We start from the raw sequence: 13,541 nt of genomic DNA, 5'->3' as shown, positions 1-13,541 counted from the left end.
AACTGCCAGCATGAACTAGCGAACCACAGCATGCTCAGAAGCATTTGGATATGGGAGAAATTGTGTGTGTGTGTGTGTGTGTGTGTGTGTGTGTGTGTGTGTCCGTGTCCCCGGCTGGTGCTTGAACTCAGGACCTGGGTGCTGCCCCTAAGCTTTTTCATCCAAGGCTGCCGCTTCTACCCCTTGAGCCACAGCGCCACCTCTGGCTTTTTGCTGGTTCATTAGAAATAAGAGTCTCACAGACTTTCCTGCCCAGGCTGGCTTTGAACTTTGATCCTCAGATCTCACCTTCCTGAGTAGCTAGGATTACAGGTGTGAGCACTGGTGTTCAGCATATATTCTTTCTAACGGTGATGGGTAGAAGGTCTGGACATTCCAGCCCTTGGAGAAAGAGCACTGAGGATGGAGTCCAAGCCTTGCTCGGGAGAATGAGCTCTCTGAGCTCATTTTTTGTCCCTTTGTCACTGGCTTCTAGATCGCTGTCCTGTGTCCCTGGGCCATGGAGGCCACCACAGCAGACCTTCAGCTGGTGCCGGAGGCGACCAAGGGAATCCCAGCCCCCGACTCAGTGTGCTGCCGAGTCGCGGTGGTCGCACTGGTGGCCACCAGCATGGCCGTCCTCTCCCTGGGAGTCCTGCTGGGTAAGTGGCCAGGAGCTAACTGTGTAGCACTCTGGGTCGATCCCCCGCCTGGGACACTGCGAGTAACTCCTGGCTACTGTCATCGGACAGCACAGATCTAGAACATTCTGTGGCCACTGAAAGCTCTGCTGGAGAGCCGAGGCATCTCAGTTCTGAGATATCAGTCTCCCCCAGCTGCTACCTGCAGATGTTAAAGTCAGTTTAATTGGGAACCGGGCTCGTGGCTCATGTCTATAATCCCTGCTACTCGGGTAGCTGAGATCAGAGGATCAATAGAAGCCAGGCTGGACAGGAAAGTCTATGAGATGCTTATCTCCAGTTTTAAGCACCAAAAGGTCAGTAGTGGCTCTGTGGCTCACGTGGTAGAGCACCAGCCTTGAGCCCAGAAGCTCAGAGACAGGGCCTAGGCTGTGAGTTCAAGTCCCAGAACTCACACACACACACACACACCAGTTTCATTGGGCTGGGTGTGGCTCAGTGGTGATAGCCTAGCGTGAGTGAGACCGTGGGTTCCTTGCCAGGCAACGTAAATAATAAAATCATCTTTCCTCCATAAGAGGATGAACACTGGCAATCAGGAAGTTCTCTTTCATGAGTCCATTAATTGGCCTGCAGCGCCTCTGGAGACCCGGCGCTGTTGTCCGTCGCCCTCTAGTGGCGTTGATGAGAAGCGCAGGAAAGGGTGGGTTAGGGCGTGCGCATGTGCGTTCTTGCGTTAGTGAAGCGAGGCGGGTGAAGGGCGGGGCAGAGTCTCACCTGCGAACTGTAGACACTCAGGGGCGTTTTAGGAGCAGCGGGTAAATAAAATCCCTCAGCAGGACACCTCCCCGCCCCGCCCGTGAGGACCCAGAAAAGCTTCAGAAATATTGAACATCACTTCTGCAGCTTCCGGCAAGTCTGCAGTTATTTCAGTGTGACGCCTGGAAGGACGTGTCAGGGCCCAGAGCACTCAGAGCATCGGCCATGCGGTGCTCACTCCCGGGGCTTCTCATCTCTACCTCCCTGAGCGAGGAAAGACAGCGAGTGTAGAACTGGCAGGTCCTCGGCCGCCCAGCCACGCCCCGTCTCTCTAACCACGCCCATCGGCCAGAGCCACGCCCACACATGGTCACGCCCACCCCCAGCCAGAGCCCCTCTCCTTCCAGTTGAACCAAGCGACCTGAACCACGCCCCACCGCTCCAAGCCACGCCCCAAGGAAACACCCCCAGCTAAGCCACGCCCCCAATGTTTGAGTAATGTTTTATGGTCAGGCCCCGCCCCTCCGGTGGAGCCACGCCCCAACCCCTAGGCCACGCCCTGTCGTTTGAGCCACACCCCTCTTCCTCGGCCACGCCCCCTAGGCGCCCACTTGGGAGTCAAGCCCCTTCAGTGTCAGCCACGTCTGACGTTTTTCGTTGTTTTAATTGTGTAACAATGGTCTTTTCATGTTTACTGTGAATTTCCACGAATCCCACATTTCCCCCACCGAAACTCAACTTTCATAAATTACGTGGTAGCTACTGTCTTTATTTTTTTGTGTGTGAAAATACCGCACAGAGCTGTCTTTATTTTTTAAATGATTATGTGTATTTTTTCCTTTGTTTTTGGACACAGGACCTTGCCTGTGTCACCTAGGCTGGCTCCGATTCCCGAGCGCAAGCAGTCCCTTCTCAGCCTCCTGAGTAGCTGGGCCTACAAGGCACCTCCGCCACTCATAGTTAATTTTTTTCTCATTATTTTCGGTATCCGCACTTTGGCAATGAGTTCCACTGTGGGAGGTGCACGTTTTGGCAGATGCGGTGGCAAACACCTGTAATCCCGGCACTCAGGAGGCGGAAGCAGGAGGATCTTGAGTTCGGGGCCAGCTGGGATGCAAAGTGATACCCTAAGGTCTCCTGACACCTTTCAGCCACAGGTCACTGGCCAGGCCCCCAGGCAGGACCATGGGGGCATCTGGGGTTGCTCAACCTTTACCAGCCTTGTGCCACACCTAGGGTCCTTCTAGAAAGGACTCTGAGGAGCTGAGAGACACTCTGGGAACATTTATGTAGCACAGGCCGGGGGAAGTCAGGCCACCCTGCTTGTGCTGGGGAGGTGTGGGAGGGGGTGAGGGGGGCAGAGGACTCTGGGAGCGCTGGTGACACAGTGGCCCACCATGGGCATCTCACAGAGCCGTGGTGTCGCCCCAGCCTTCCTCTCCACGCAGGCCGTCCACGTGGAACACAGCGTGGAGCTGCGGGGGATCCGCTACACCAGCGCCCTGCAGCGTGAGAGCTCAGACTACCACCAGGCGCTGACCGGTGCTCTGCAGACACTGGTGAGGAGGAGGCAGGGAGGCTGGGGGGAGGCTGTCATCCAGCAGGACTGAGGAGGTCCGGCGGCCGTGGCTTGAAGAGTGGAGGATGTGTAGGTCATGTCTAGAAGTTTGGAATTTCACTCTGGTGGGAAAATCAGAACTGTGCTGCAAAGCATTTGCCGCTCCTGCAGGACGAATGCCCTGCCTGGCTCTACACCCAGGAGAAATGAATGTGTCGATCCTCACACGAGCTTGCGCCAGGCTGCAGCACGCTTAGTGTGTGCAGGGCTCCGGAGTCCATCCCCAGCACGGGAAAAACAAAAGAAGTCCACGAAATCTGCCCAGAAATATTCATAGTAGTTCATCAGATGCAAAAAATGCAAGGAATGACTGATTCACACAGCAGTAGTTTTATAGCAATAGCTTCATAATGCTCTTTTCCTGCCTGTTTCTGGCTCTGTGAAGTGGGTAGAACATGTCCTGAGCTTTAGGGGGTGACGTTTTTCCATGGACTCCGCTCCCCTATCTGATTCCCATGCTTGCTCACGCCTTGCTGTTGTTGCTTCTGTTGTAGTTTGTAGGTAGCTTCCGGAAGACCGAATTAGAAGCAAGCTGTGTGGGCTGCACGGTTCTCAGTTACAGGTGAGCTAGGGGGCTTCAGTATGGGATGGATGCACCTTGGTAGTCATCTGTAATTGCTGGAAGATTCTGGAAGATTCCAGAAGATTCTGGAAGATTTTTAGCAGATGACAACAGAGAGGAGCTCCGCCTTCTCCAAGGTCCCCTCCTCTTACCCACAGGAATGGGAACGCCAGTGTCTTGGTGAGGTTCCGGCTGCACTTCCTGCTGCGAGCCCTGCGGCCACTGAGCCTGGACTTGGAGGAGAACCTCTTACAGCGGGGAATCTGGGCGAGGCTTCGGGAGCATGGCATCCCCTTGGCTGCCTATGGCACCATTGTATCGGCCGAGCTCACAGGTGAGTGGGCAGAGCTTCCCGGGAGGTTTAGGGGAGAGAAGCCACTGAAATCTGAATGAAAACCAGATTTTCAAGAACCACCCTTCTCCTGGAAATTAAACATAGCCAACATGTGTGTCTTCAACCGTGTGTGTGTGTGTGTGAGATGGGACTTGAACTCTGGGCGCTGTCCCTCAGCTCTTCAATTCAAGGCTAGCACTCTACCACTTGAGCCACAGCGCCACTTTGGTTTTCTGGTGGTTAATTGGAGATAAGAGTCTCATGGACTTTCCTGCCCAGGCTGGCTTTGAACTGTGATCTTCAGATCTCAGCCTCCTGAGAAACTTGGATGACTGTATTAGCCATTGGTGCCGGGCAGGCTGTGTGTGTGTGTGTGTGTGTTTGTGTTTGGGTGTGTGTGTGTGTGTGCCATATGGCTTGAATTTGGGACCTGGGCACTGTCCCTGAGCTTTTGCTCAAGGATGGAGCTCTGTCATTTGAGCTCACAGCTCCACTTCCTACTTTTTTTGATAGTTAATTGGAGATAAGAGACTTACAGATTTTCCTCCTTGGGCTGGCTGTGAACCACGATCCTCAGATCTCAGCCTCTGAATAGCTAAGATTATAGGCGTGAGCCACCAGTGCCTGGTATTATTGTTATTTTCTTACTGTGTAAAATGTATGCACTAAACTTTCTGAAAGGTTGTGCTTATATTGAAAAACCATGGCATATACAGCCTGTGGTACAATCTGTAATTTCAGCTGGGTGTGTTGGAATGCATCCTCCATGGAGGACTATACATGAAGGAATACGTGTGGCTGTTTGCCAATAAAACTTTATTGACAATAACAAGTGGAGGGCCACATTTGGCCCACTGTCATAGTCATTCCCTGCTATAGAAATAAAAGTAGAGCCAGGTACGAAACTTCAGCCCTCTGGCGGTGGAGACAGGAGGATTATGGGTTCAAAACCAGCTTGAGCTACCTATCCAGACTGGCTGAGGTCTTAGTGAACTCCAGCCCCAATGCTGTCCACTGGAATGTTCCTCATCTGCATTGTCTGTGTGACTAAGGGTCAGAGCCTTTCTTGGGCTCCAGCTGAGGAGACTTGAGCTAGGCCCGCTGGTGGCTGTGTCCTTTGTGTGCGCGCTGTCCACAGGGAGACCTCGAGCCCAACTTCTCTTTTGTTGCAGGCAGCCTCAGGGAGCCAGTGACCGGAAGAGACTTCAAATCAGGTGGGTTTTGTTCTCTTTTTGCTTTTTTTTTTTTTTTTTGCGGTGGGTGGGGGTGGTTGGGAGAGGTGGCAGTCCTGGGGCTTGAACTCAGGGCCTGGACACTGTCCCTGAGTATTTTTCACTCAAGGCTAATGCTCTACCACTTGAGCCACAGCTGTATTTCTGGCTTAAGAATCTCACAAGACTTTCCTGCCTAGGCTGGCTTCAAATTGTGATCCTCAAATCTCAGCCTCTTGAGTAGCTAGTACTACAGTTACAGCTAAAGTGTTGGATATTTTGAACAAAAGCATCTCAGGAGGCTGAGATCCAAGGATCAAGGTTTAAAGCCAGCCCAGGCAGGAAAGTCCGGGAGACTCATCTCCAAAAACAAAGACGAGCTTGAGGCTCTGAGTTCAAGCCCTGGTCCTGGCACAAGAAAAAAGAGAAACAACACAAACAAACAAAAACCCCACTGCTTGTTGTTCAAAGATTCAAGAATGTTCCAGAGCTGGGTGGGTGCGGGGCTGGGGGGAGTGGAGTGAGCTCAGGACCCTGCTGCTTCTACCCTCAGGCCACTGCCCAGGGAATTCTTTTTCCTGCCAGAATAGCCAGTGTGTGACCAAGATCAACCCAGAGTGTGACGACAGGAGGGACTGCTCAGATGGATCCGACGAGGTGGACTGCGGTCAGTCTTGCCTGGGCTCAAGTCTGTGTCCCCTGCAGGGTCAGCTGGCTCTGCTCTGCACGCCACGTGCAGCTGTGAGGCCTGGCGTTTCCTGGAGTCGGGTGATGAAGAGGGAGGGTGGTCCTGGCAGAGACATAAACAACAGCTCAGGTGTATGGAGTGGTCAGTCCTCAAGTGGATTGAGAGAGATCAGGCTGAAAAGGGGGGTTCTGACTAAACCCTAGGAAACCTGGAAATCTTTCCTCCAAGTAGTGTGGGAGCTGCCAAAGGGATCTGAGCAAGCGTAGACAAAAGCCTGGACATGTAGTTTTCAAGGCCAAGCACAGTGGTGCATGCCTGTAAACCCAGCTTCTTGGGAGGATTGAAAATGCAAGGTCACTCAGGGCAAAAAGTTAGCAAGATCTAATAATGTCAAAAACAAGCCAGCACTGGATGCTGGTGGCTCAGGCCTGTAATCCTAGTTCCTCAGGAAGCTGTGATCTGAGGATCATGGTTCAAAGCCAGCCAGGGCAGGAAAGTCTGTGAGACTCTGATCTCCAATAAACCACCAGAAAACCAGAAGTGGCTTTGTGGCTCAAGAAGTAGAGCGCTTGCCTTGAGCTGAAGAGCTCAGGGACAGTGCCCAGGCCCAGAGTTCAAGCTCCACGACCGACAAAAAAAATGCTTAAAGTGGAGCTGTGGCTCAAGTGGTAGTGTGCCAGACTTGAGTGAAAACTGAGGGTTAGCACCTTGGACTGGAGTTCAAGCCCCAGTACCTGCAAAAACAAAACACAGTGAAATCAACACAAAACAACAACCAAAAAGAGCAAACTGGAGCATGGCAGAGCACGCCTGTAATCTCAGCCTCTTGGGCGATGGAAGTAGGAAGATCACAATCTGAAGCCAGCTCCGGCAGTCACAACAAACAAACAACAACAACAGCAAAACCCCCACAGAACGACTTGAAAAACAAATTGCAGAGTCCTCAAGCTTTGAGCCCAGAGTTAAATCCCTAGTACTTGCAAAGAAGAAAAAAGAAAAGGGAGCCCTCGTGTTTTCTAGCAACTTCAGTCCTTGCAATAGGGAAGCGCAGGGCGGTATTTGAAAGGACGTTTTCTTGTGGAGCAGGGGCCCTGCGACCCCCAGGCTTCCCTGTGTCTTTCCTGCAGACTGCGGGCTGCAGCCGGCCTGGAGGACGGCGGGCAGGATCGTGGGCGGCGTGGAGGCGGCGCCCGGCGAGTTCCCCTGGCAGGTCAGCCTGCGGGAGAACAACGAGCACTTCTGCGGGGCCACCATCATCGGGCCCACCTGGCTGCTGTCTGCCGCCCACTGCTTCAATGAGTGAGTGGGGCGTAACCCGGGGCGGGGGGCGTGGCAGCGTGAGGGCGGGGCCGCAAGGGGCGGGGGCCTGGGAGGACCAATCAATTTAATCAGAGGCAGCGGTGACGATGAGGGGGCGGGGCCCCGAGGGGCGGGGCCTGGAGAACCAATTGCTTCATAAGTGACAGGTCGTGCACTGTGAGAGTGGGACCACGAAGGGGCGGTGCGACCTGGACTAATTGCTTCAGGGGAAGTGGGCGGGGCGGGGTGAGGGCGTGGCCTACAGCAGCGACGCCTGGACCAATTGCTTCATTAAGGGGCGGAGGAGTGAGGGTGACTGGGCGGGGCCACGGTGGGCTGGGCCTGGGAGGACCCATTGCTTCAACGAATGAGGGTGCAGGGCCGTTTTAGGGCGGAGCCAGTGGCAGAAGGGGCGGGACCACACCGGCTGCTCAGCCACACCCACCTTCCATCTTTTCCCCTCCGTCCTGGGTCCACGGACCTGATTTTTCTCGCGTTCCCTCAGAGCCCGTTTCTCCCCTGGCTCCCTCCTCTCCCCTCTCCGCTCACCTCTTCTTCGCCCTTCCTCTTTTCCTTCCCCTCTTCCCTCCTCTTCTGTCCCCCTCATCTCCTTCCCGCCTTTCTTTCCTTCTTCCTTCCTGTTTGTTTTCCCTCTGAACCTACTTGATCTGAAGTTTCATGGTCACACACGCACGCACACGCACACTTACACGCACGCACGCACACACACACGCACACGAGCAGCCTGCGCTGGGGGCTCACGCCTGTAATCCCAGCTGCGCGGCAGGCTGCGACCCGAGGATGGCGGTTTCAAGGCAGCCCCGGCAGGAAAGTCCGTGGGACTCTTACCTCCAATGACGTCCCCCCGCGATGCAGGACACGCGCCCGCACGCACCCGCGGCGTCGCCTCGCGAGGCTGCCTGCCACCCTCCCCGCCTCGCGCCCCTGAGCGCCCCTCGATGCCCGCAGATTCCAGGACCCCGCGGAGTGGGTGGCGTCGGCGGGCACCACGCACCTGAGCGGGGCGGCGCCGGGCGCCGTGCGGGTGCGCGTGGCCCAGATCACCCCGCACCCGCGGTACGACGCGGACACGGCCGACTTCGACGTGGCGGTGCTGCGGCTGGCGCGGCCGCTGCGCTTCGGCCGCTACGTGCAGCCCGCCTGCCTGCCCGGCGCCGCGCACGTCTTCCCGCCCGGCCGCAAGTGCCTCATCTCGGGCTGGGGCTACCTCAAGGAGGACTTCCGTAAGCGCTTCCGGGGCGCGGGGCCGGGGGGGTGTCGTTCCGGCGGGGGGTGTTTAGGAATCAGTGACCCCAGCATCGATCCTGGAGGACTGGGGGTTTATCCGCTCGCGGGTGTTCGTTTCTGGCCCCTGAGCGGGAATTTTAACACTTGGAGGCTTAAGTTTGTTTTCTGTTTCGTTTGTCCAGTCCTGGGGACTGAACTCGGGGCCTGGGCGCTGTCCCTGATCATCTTTTGCTCAAGGCTGGCGCTCTGCCCCTTGAGCCACAGCGCCACTTCCAGCCTTTTCTGTGTATGGGGTCCTGAGGAATGGAACCCAGGGCCTCACGCATGCTAGGCAAGCACTCTACCACCGAGCCACCTTCCCAGCCCTGTGAGACGCTTTATGTCCACAGCTCCACTTGTGGCCCAAGTGGTAGAGCACTAGTCTTAAGCGCAAAAGTTCAGGGACAGCGCCCAGGTCCTGAGTTCAGACCCAGGACCCAGCACAAAAACAACACAAACCGACCAAAACAAGCCTAAGCCGGAGTGTGGTGTGTGCACCGACCTGTGATCTTAGCTACTTTGGGAAGTGGAGGTAGGAGAATCAGAGTACAAAGACCACTGGAAAAATTGGAGACCCTGCTGGAAGAGTAAAGGAAAAAGGCCTGGGGGCGTGGCTCAAGTGGTGGGGCGTGGCTCAAGTGGTGGGCGTGGCTCAAGTGGTGGGGCGTGGCTCAAGTGGTGGGGCGTGGCTCAAGTGGTGGGGCGTGGCTAAATGGGCTCAAGCCCGGAAGTGGCAACCTAGGCAGCACAAAGCTCTAAATTCAAACCCCAGTTCTGCCCAAAAGATTGCCATCCCTGCTGCATTGGAAAACACAGTTCTAGAATGTTCTGAGCCAGCACCACTGACTGACAACTCCCGGTGATGTCAGCAATGTCCTAGGTTCTCCATGTCCACAAAAACCCCGCGGTGGCCGCAGAAGCATCTGAAATGCAGCCAACGTGGAACCCAGAGAAACTGGGTTTTACCTTTTGTTTGGATGAAGTTGACGGTGGCTTCTATAGTCCAATTCAGGGAGGGGGATGTCGGTCATGAAGGAGGTAAAAGCCATAAACTCCATAGAAGAGTCCAAGGCAGGGATGGGGGAAGCTGGGGAGCCACATTTTAAAAAGTCAGGTGAGGTGTCCCAGGGAGACGCGAGGGAGAAAGTCAGGCAGAGTGTGCAAGGATGAGTGTTCCAGGCAGCAAGAACAGCATGTGCAAAGGCCCTGAGGTGAGAAGAAGAGGCCCCCATTGCTGGAGTTGACTTAACTGGGTTGAACGTTGGGTGGGAAAATGTCAGTAGCCTGTGCTGGGAGCAGGGAAGAAATAAGGGTAATTAATGACACAGGCCATGAGCAATGGCCACTCACTGGCATGAGGTGGATAAGTTCTGGGTGTAGTTGGTATTTGAGTGGCAAGGAATGACCGAGAGAGAGAGAGAGAGAGAGAGAGAGTTGAACCCCTCGATGCACGCTAGAGTGTGGAATCTGAGCACTGGAAGGAGGTGGCTGAAGCTAGGGGCAGAGCAGGCGTATCTGGGGTGGGGAGCGATGAGGAGCTAAGTCTCAGTGCTAAATTTGACCCCTCTCAGCACACTGGGTGGGGTTCAGTGTGTTCCCCTTTTGCCAGGTCCTGAGCTGGGTGCTGTCACCAGCCGTATCTATAGCTGGGGAACTTGAGGCTTGGAAAGAAGATGTCCTTCCGCCTCAAGGCGCCAGCTCTCTCCCCATGCTATCCTTTCCCCATTTCCAACAGTGGTCAAGCCAGAGGTGCTGCAAAAAGCCACGGTAGAGCTTCTGGACCAGGCCCTGTGTGCCAGCCTGTATGGCCACTCGCTCACCGACAGGATGCTGTGTGCTGGTTACCTAGACGGGAAGGTGGACTCCTGCCAGGTGAGCGCCCCAGGCTTCTGCCCCATCCAAGTTCCCTTTGCCCAGAAAAGAAAAAAAAAAGTTCAAATGAGCTTGTCCAGGTGTCAAGCAACTTGGAGATGGACAGACTTTTGAACTGTGATCCTCAGATCTCAGCCTCCTGAGTAGCTAGGATGACAGGTGTGAGCCACCGGCGCCGGGCTGGACAGACTCTTTTTTAAAGCCGCCCAACTGGGTGCCACTGGCTCACCTCTGCAATCTTAGCTACTAGGGAGGCTGAGAAAGGGAGGCTGGAAGTTGGAGGTCCTGAACTTCGTCTTGGGCTTTCCAACTCTGGTTGTTGGACTGGCCACCAACTGAGAGCCTTGTCCATTCTGAAGGCACCCTGTGCTTCCTAGGGTGACTCTGGAGGCCCCTTGGTCTGTGAGGAGCCTTCTGGAAGGTTCTTTCTAGCTGGCATCGTGAGCTGGGGCATCGGCTGTGCAGAAGCCCGGCGTCCAGGGGTCTATGCCCGGGTCACCAGGCTGCGGGACTGGATCCTGGAGATGATCAACATGGCCAGCCTGCCCCCAGTCTCCACAGTGGCTCCTGTCCCCACCACCTCCAGTGCCACCTGGCTCACCAGCCCTGCGAGCCCCTCCGTGGGCACCTCCACCAAGCCCACCCTGGCCCCCAGCACCGCGCCCCTGGCTTCTGTCACTGCAGCTAAGCCACAAGGTATTTGCCAGGAAGATAGGATGGATTGACTGGGAGTGGCCTTTTTTTTTTTTTTTTTGTCTGTCCTTGTGCTTTTGAACTCAGGGCCTTGGCACTAGTTATACTCAAGGCTAGCGGAGTCACAGCACCACTTCCGGCTTTTTCTGAGTAGTTTATTGGAGATAAGAGGAGATACGAGGCTGACAGAGTTTCCTGCCCTAGCTGGCCTCCTCAGATCTCAGCCTCCGGAGTAGCTAGGATGACAGGTGTGAGGCCACTGGTACCTGGCTGGAAGTGAGATTGGTGAATTCAGTGGGAAGAGATTGGTGATCGATTACTAATGTCTGTCCCAAAGTACTCAGCGAATTGGTGATCAACTGCTAGTGTCTGTCAAGTGGGAGAGGTCAGCAATTGATTGTTGATGTCTGCCATGTGTGCAGGCATAGCAGTTCCCAGTGGATTGGCTATTCTAAAACCTAACTAGGTTTAGGTTATTCCCTAGATCCCTCAGAACTCAACTGTCTTATTGGTGTGAGGACCCTTGATGAGTTCACAAAGGTGACTGGATCAGACTAAGTCACAGCACCTACCCTGTGGGTAGACTACGTGACCTTGACAATTTCAAAGCCTCCCTTGCTCCAGCTCTCCCTTGCTCCCGCTGGATTGGGGACATTGGGCATCAGTCGTGTGTGTGTGTGTGTGTGTGTGTGTGTGTGTGTGCGTGCGCGCGCGTGCACTCTGTTGTCCCAAAGCCAGGAGTCCCAGAGGCAGACCAAGATCCCCCCAGGGTCTCTCTTGTCCCTTGCAGAGTGTGGGGCCAGGCCGGCGATGGAGAAGCCCATCAGGATCGTGGGTGGGTTTGGGGCTGTACCTGGGGAGGTGCCCTGGCAGGCCAGTCTGAAGGAAGGTTCCAGACACTTCTGTGGAGCCACCGTGGTAGCTGACCGCTGGCTGCTATCTGCTGCCCACTGCTTCAACAAGTAAGCCCCCCCACAGGAAGGCACGCACCCCCCCACCCTGCTCCCTGGTCCTGCCCAGCACACCCTCATGTGCCCAGAAACCACCCACTATGGGGTCTGTAGTGGCAGGACAGGGGGATTGTCCCCTGCGAGGGGAGCAGGAAGAGCTCCTTCGTGACACCCACAAAGTCAGGAGGGACTTTGTTACCCTGAGGCATGCTCAGCTCCCAGGTCCCCCTCCCAGGGACCCCCCAAAAGGCAGTGGCCCTGTCCCCACAGCACGAAAGCCGAGCAGGTGCAGGCACACCTGGGCACCGCCTCCCTGCTGGGCACAGGCGGGAGCCCCGTGAAGCTGGGGCTCCGGAGGGTGGTCCTGCACCCCCGCTACAACCCCAGCATCCTGGACTTCGACGTGGCCCTGCTGGAGCTGGCCAGGCCGCTGGTCTTCAACAAGTACATCCAGCCCGTCTGCCTCCCCTTGGCCATCCAGAAGTTCCCCGTGGGCCGGAAGTGCATGATCTCAGGCTGGGGTAACATGCAGGAAGGGAATGGTGAGTAGGGGGACCTCAGTGGGCCTCGGGGCGTCGTTCTCCAGGCCCTGGCCAAGCCACACGGGGAACTCTGTGCTGGCTTGTTTACTTTGCTCCTACTATCTGTGAGATACTCACCTCTCCTTATACCAGAGGACCACATGTGGCCCCTCTCCTGTTTATGTAAATAAAGTTTTATTGGCACACGGCCCCTGCATGTTCATTTACAAGTTTCCCAGTGTGGCCAATTGACTATTGTTGGCTGTGACTATCTAGCCTGGAAAGCTGAAAGTGGTTACCTTTTGGTCCTTTATGGGAAAATTATTAGGCACCTATAATCCTGGCACGGCTGAGGCCACAGCATCACAAGTTTGAGACTAGCCTGAGCTATACAGTGGGAACCTTCCTCCATGTCTCAAGGTGTGGAGGGACCTGCCTGCTTCTCTGTCCCTGGGGCTCCGCGAGCTCTGTCTGTTCCTCTGCAGGATGGAGGCCGTGGCTGAGCTGACTGCGGGTTGGGTTGGTGGCCAGGTGGGATCTGGGCCTGTCCTCTCCCCACAGCCACAAAGCCCGAGGTCCTGCAGAAGGCGTCTGTGGGCGTCATCGAGCAGAAGGTCTGCAGCTCCCTCTACAACTTCTCCCTCACCGACCGCATGCTCTGCGCAGGCTTCCTGGAGGGCAGAGTTGACTCCTGCCAGGTGAGCTCCCGGCCCTCTCTTCCACCCCATGAGGGTGCAGGGCTGTGGCAGTCCACGGGGGGGGGGGGGATGTTGGGTTCCATTGCCAGCACCAGGAGAAAACAATGTTCAGCCGGGCAGGCATCGGTGGCTCACGCCTGTATTCTTAGCTACTCAGAAGGCTGAGATCTGAAGATCTCAGTTCAAAGCCAGTCCAGGCAGGAAAGTCCATGAGACAGTTTTCTCTCCAATGAACCACCAGAAAACTGGAAGTGGCGCTGTGGCTCAAAGTGGTAGGGTGCTAGCCTTGAGCTGAAGAGTTGAGGGACAGCACCCAGGACCCATGTCCAAGACCTATGACTTTTTTTTTTTTTTTGTCGGTCATGGGGCTTGAACTCTGGGCCTCGGCATTGTCCCTCAGCTCTTCAGCTCGAAGTTAGCACCCTACCA

The 13,541-nt window shown here is 55.6% G+C and overlaps 1 protein-coding gene across 1 annotated transcript in view; it reads left to right on the top strand.

The window, feature by feature from the left end:
• Window positions 1-499: 499 nt before the first annotated feature.
• The window catches only part of Tmprss9 (transmembrane protease, serine 9), a 19,044-nt gene continuing 6,002 nt past the window's right edge, over window positions 500-13,541 (top strand). The window contains exons 1-13 of the mRNA XM_013022765.1: window positions 500-641; window positions 2,811-2,938; window positions 3,492-3,559; window positions 3,718-3,893; window positions 5,066-5,107; window positions 5,658-5,771; window positions 6,920-7,091; window positions 8,061-8,335; window positions 10,114-10,250; window positions 10,628-10,946; window positions 11,734-11,905; window positions 12,164-12,435; window positions 12,976-13,112. Coding sequence (XP_012878219.1) covers window positions 500-641; window positions 2,811-2,938; window positions 3,492-3,559; window positions 3,718-3,893; window positions 5,066-5,107; window positions 5,658-5,771; window positions 6,920-7,091; window positions 8,061-8,335; window positions 10,114-10,250; window positions 10,628-10,946; window positions 11,734-11,905; window positions 12,164-12,435; window positions 12,976-13,112 — 2,154 coding nt within the window. The remainder of the gene's footprint in view (window positions 642-2,810; window positions 2,939-3,491; window positions 3,560-3,717; window positions 3,894-5,065; window positions 5,108-5,657; window positions 5,772-6,919; window positions 7,092-8,060; window positions 8,336-10,113; window positions 10,251-10,627; window positions 10,947-11,733; window positions 11,906-12,163; window positions 12,436-12,975; window positions 13,113-13,541) is intronic.

The sequence above is a fragment of the Dipodomys ordii genome, unplaced genomic scaffold (assembly GCF_000151885.1).
Source record: "Dipodomys ordii isolate 6190 unplaced genomic scaffold, Dord_2.0 Scaffold64, whole genome shotgun sequence".
NCBI classification, from domain to species: domain Eukaryota; kingdom Metazoa; phylum Chordata; class Mammalia; order Rodentia; family Heteromyidae; genus Dipodomys; species Dipodomys ordii.
This window is presented reverse-complemented; position numbering and strand designations above follow the sequence as displayed.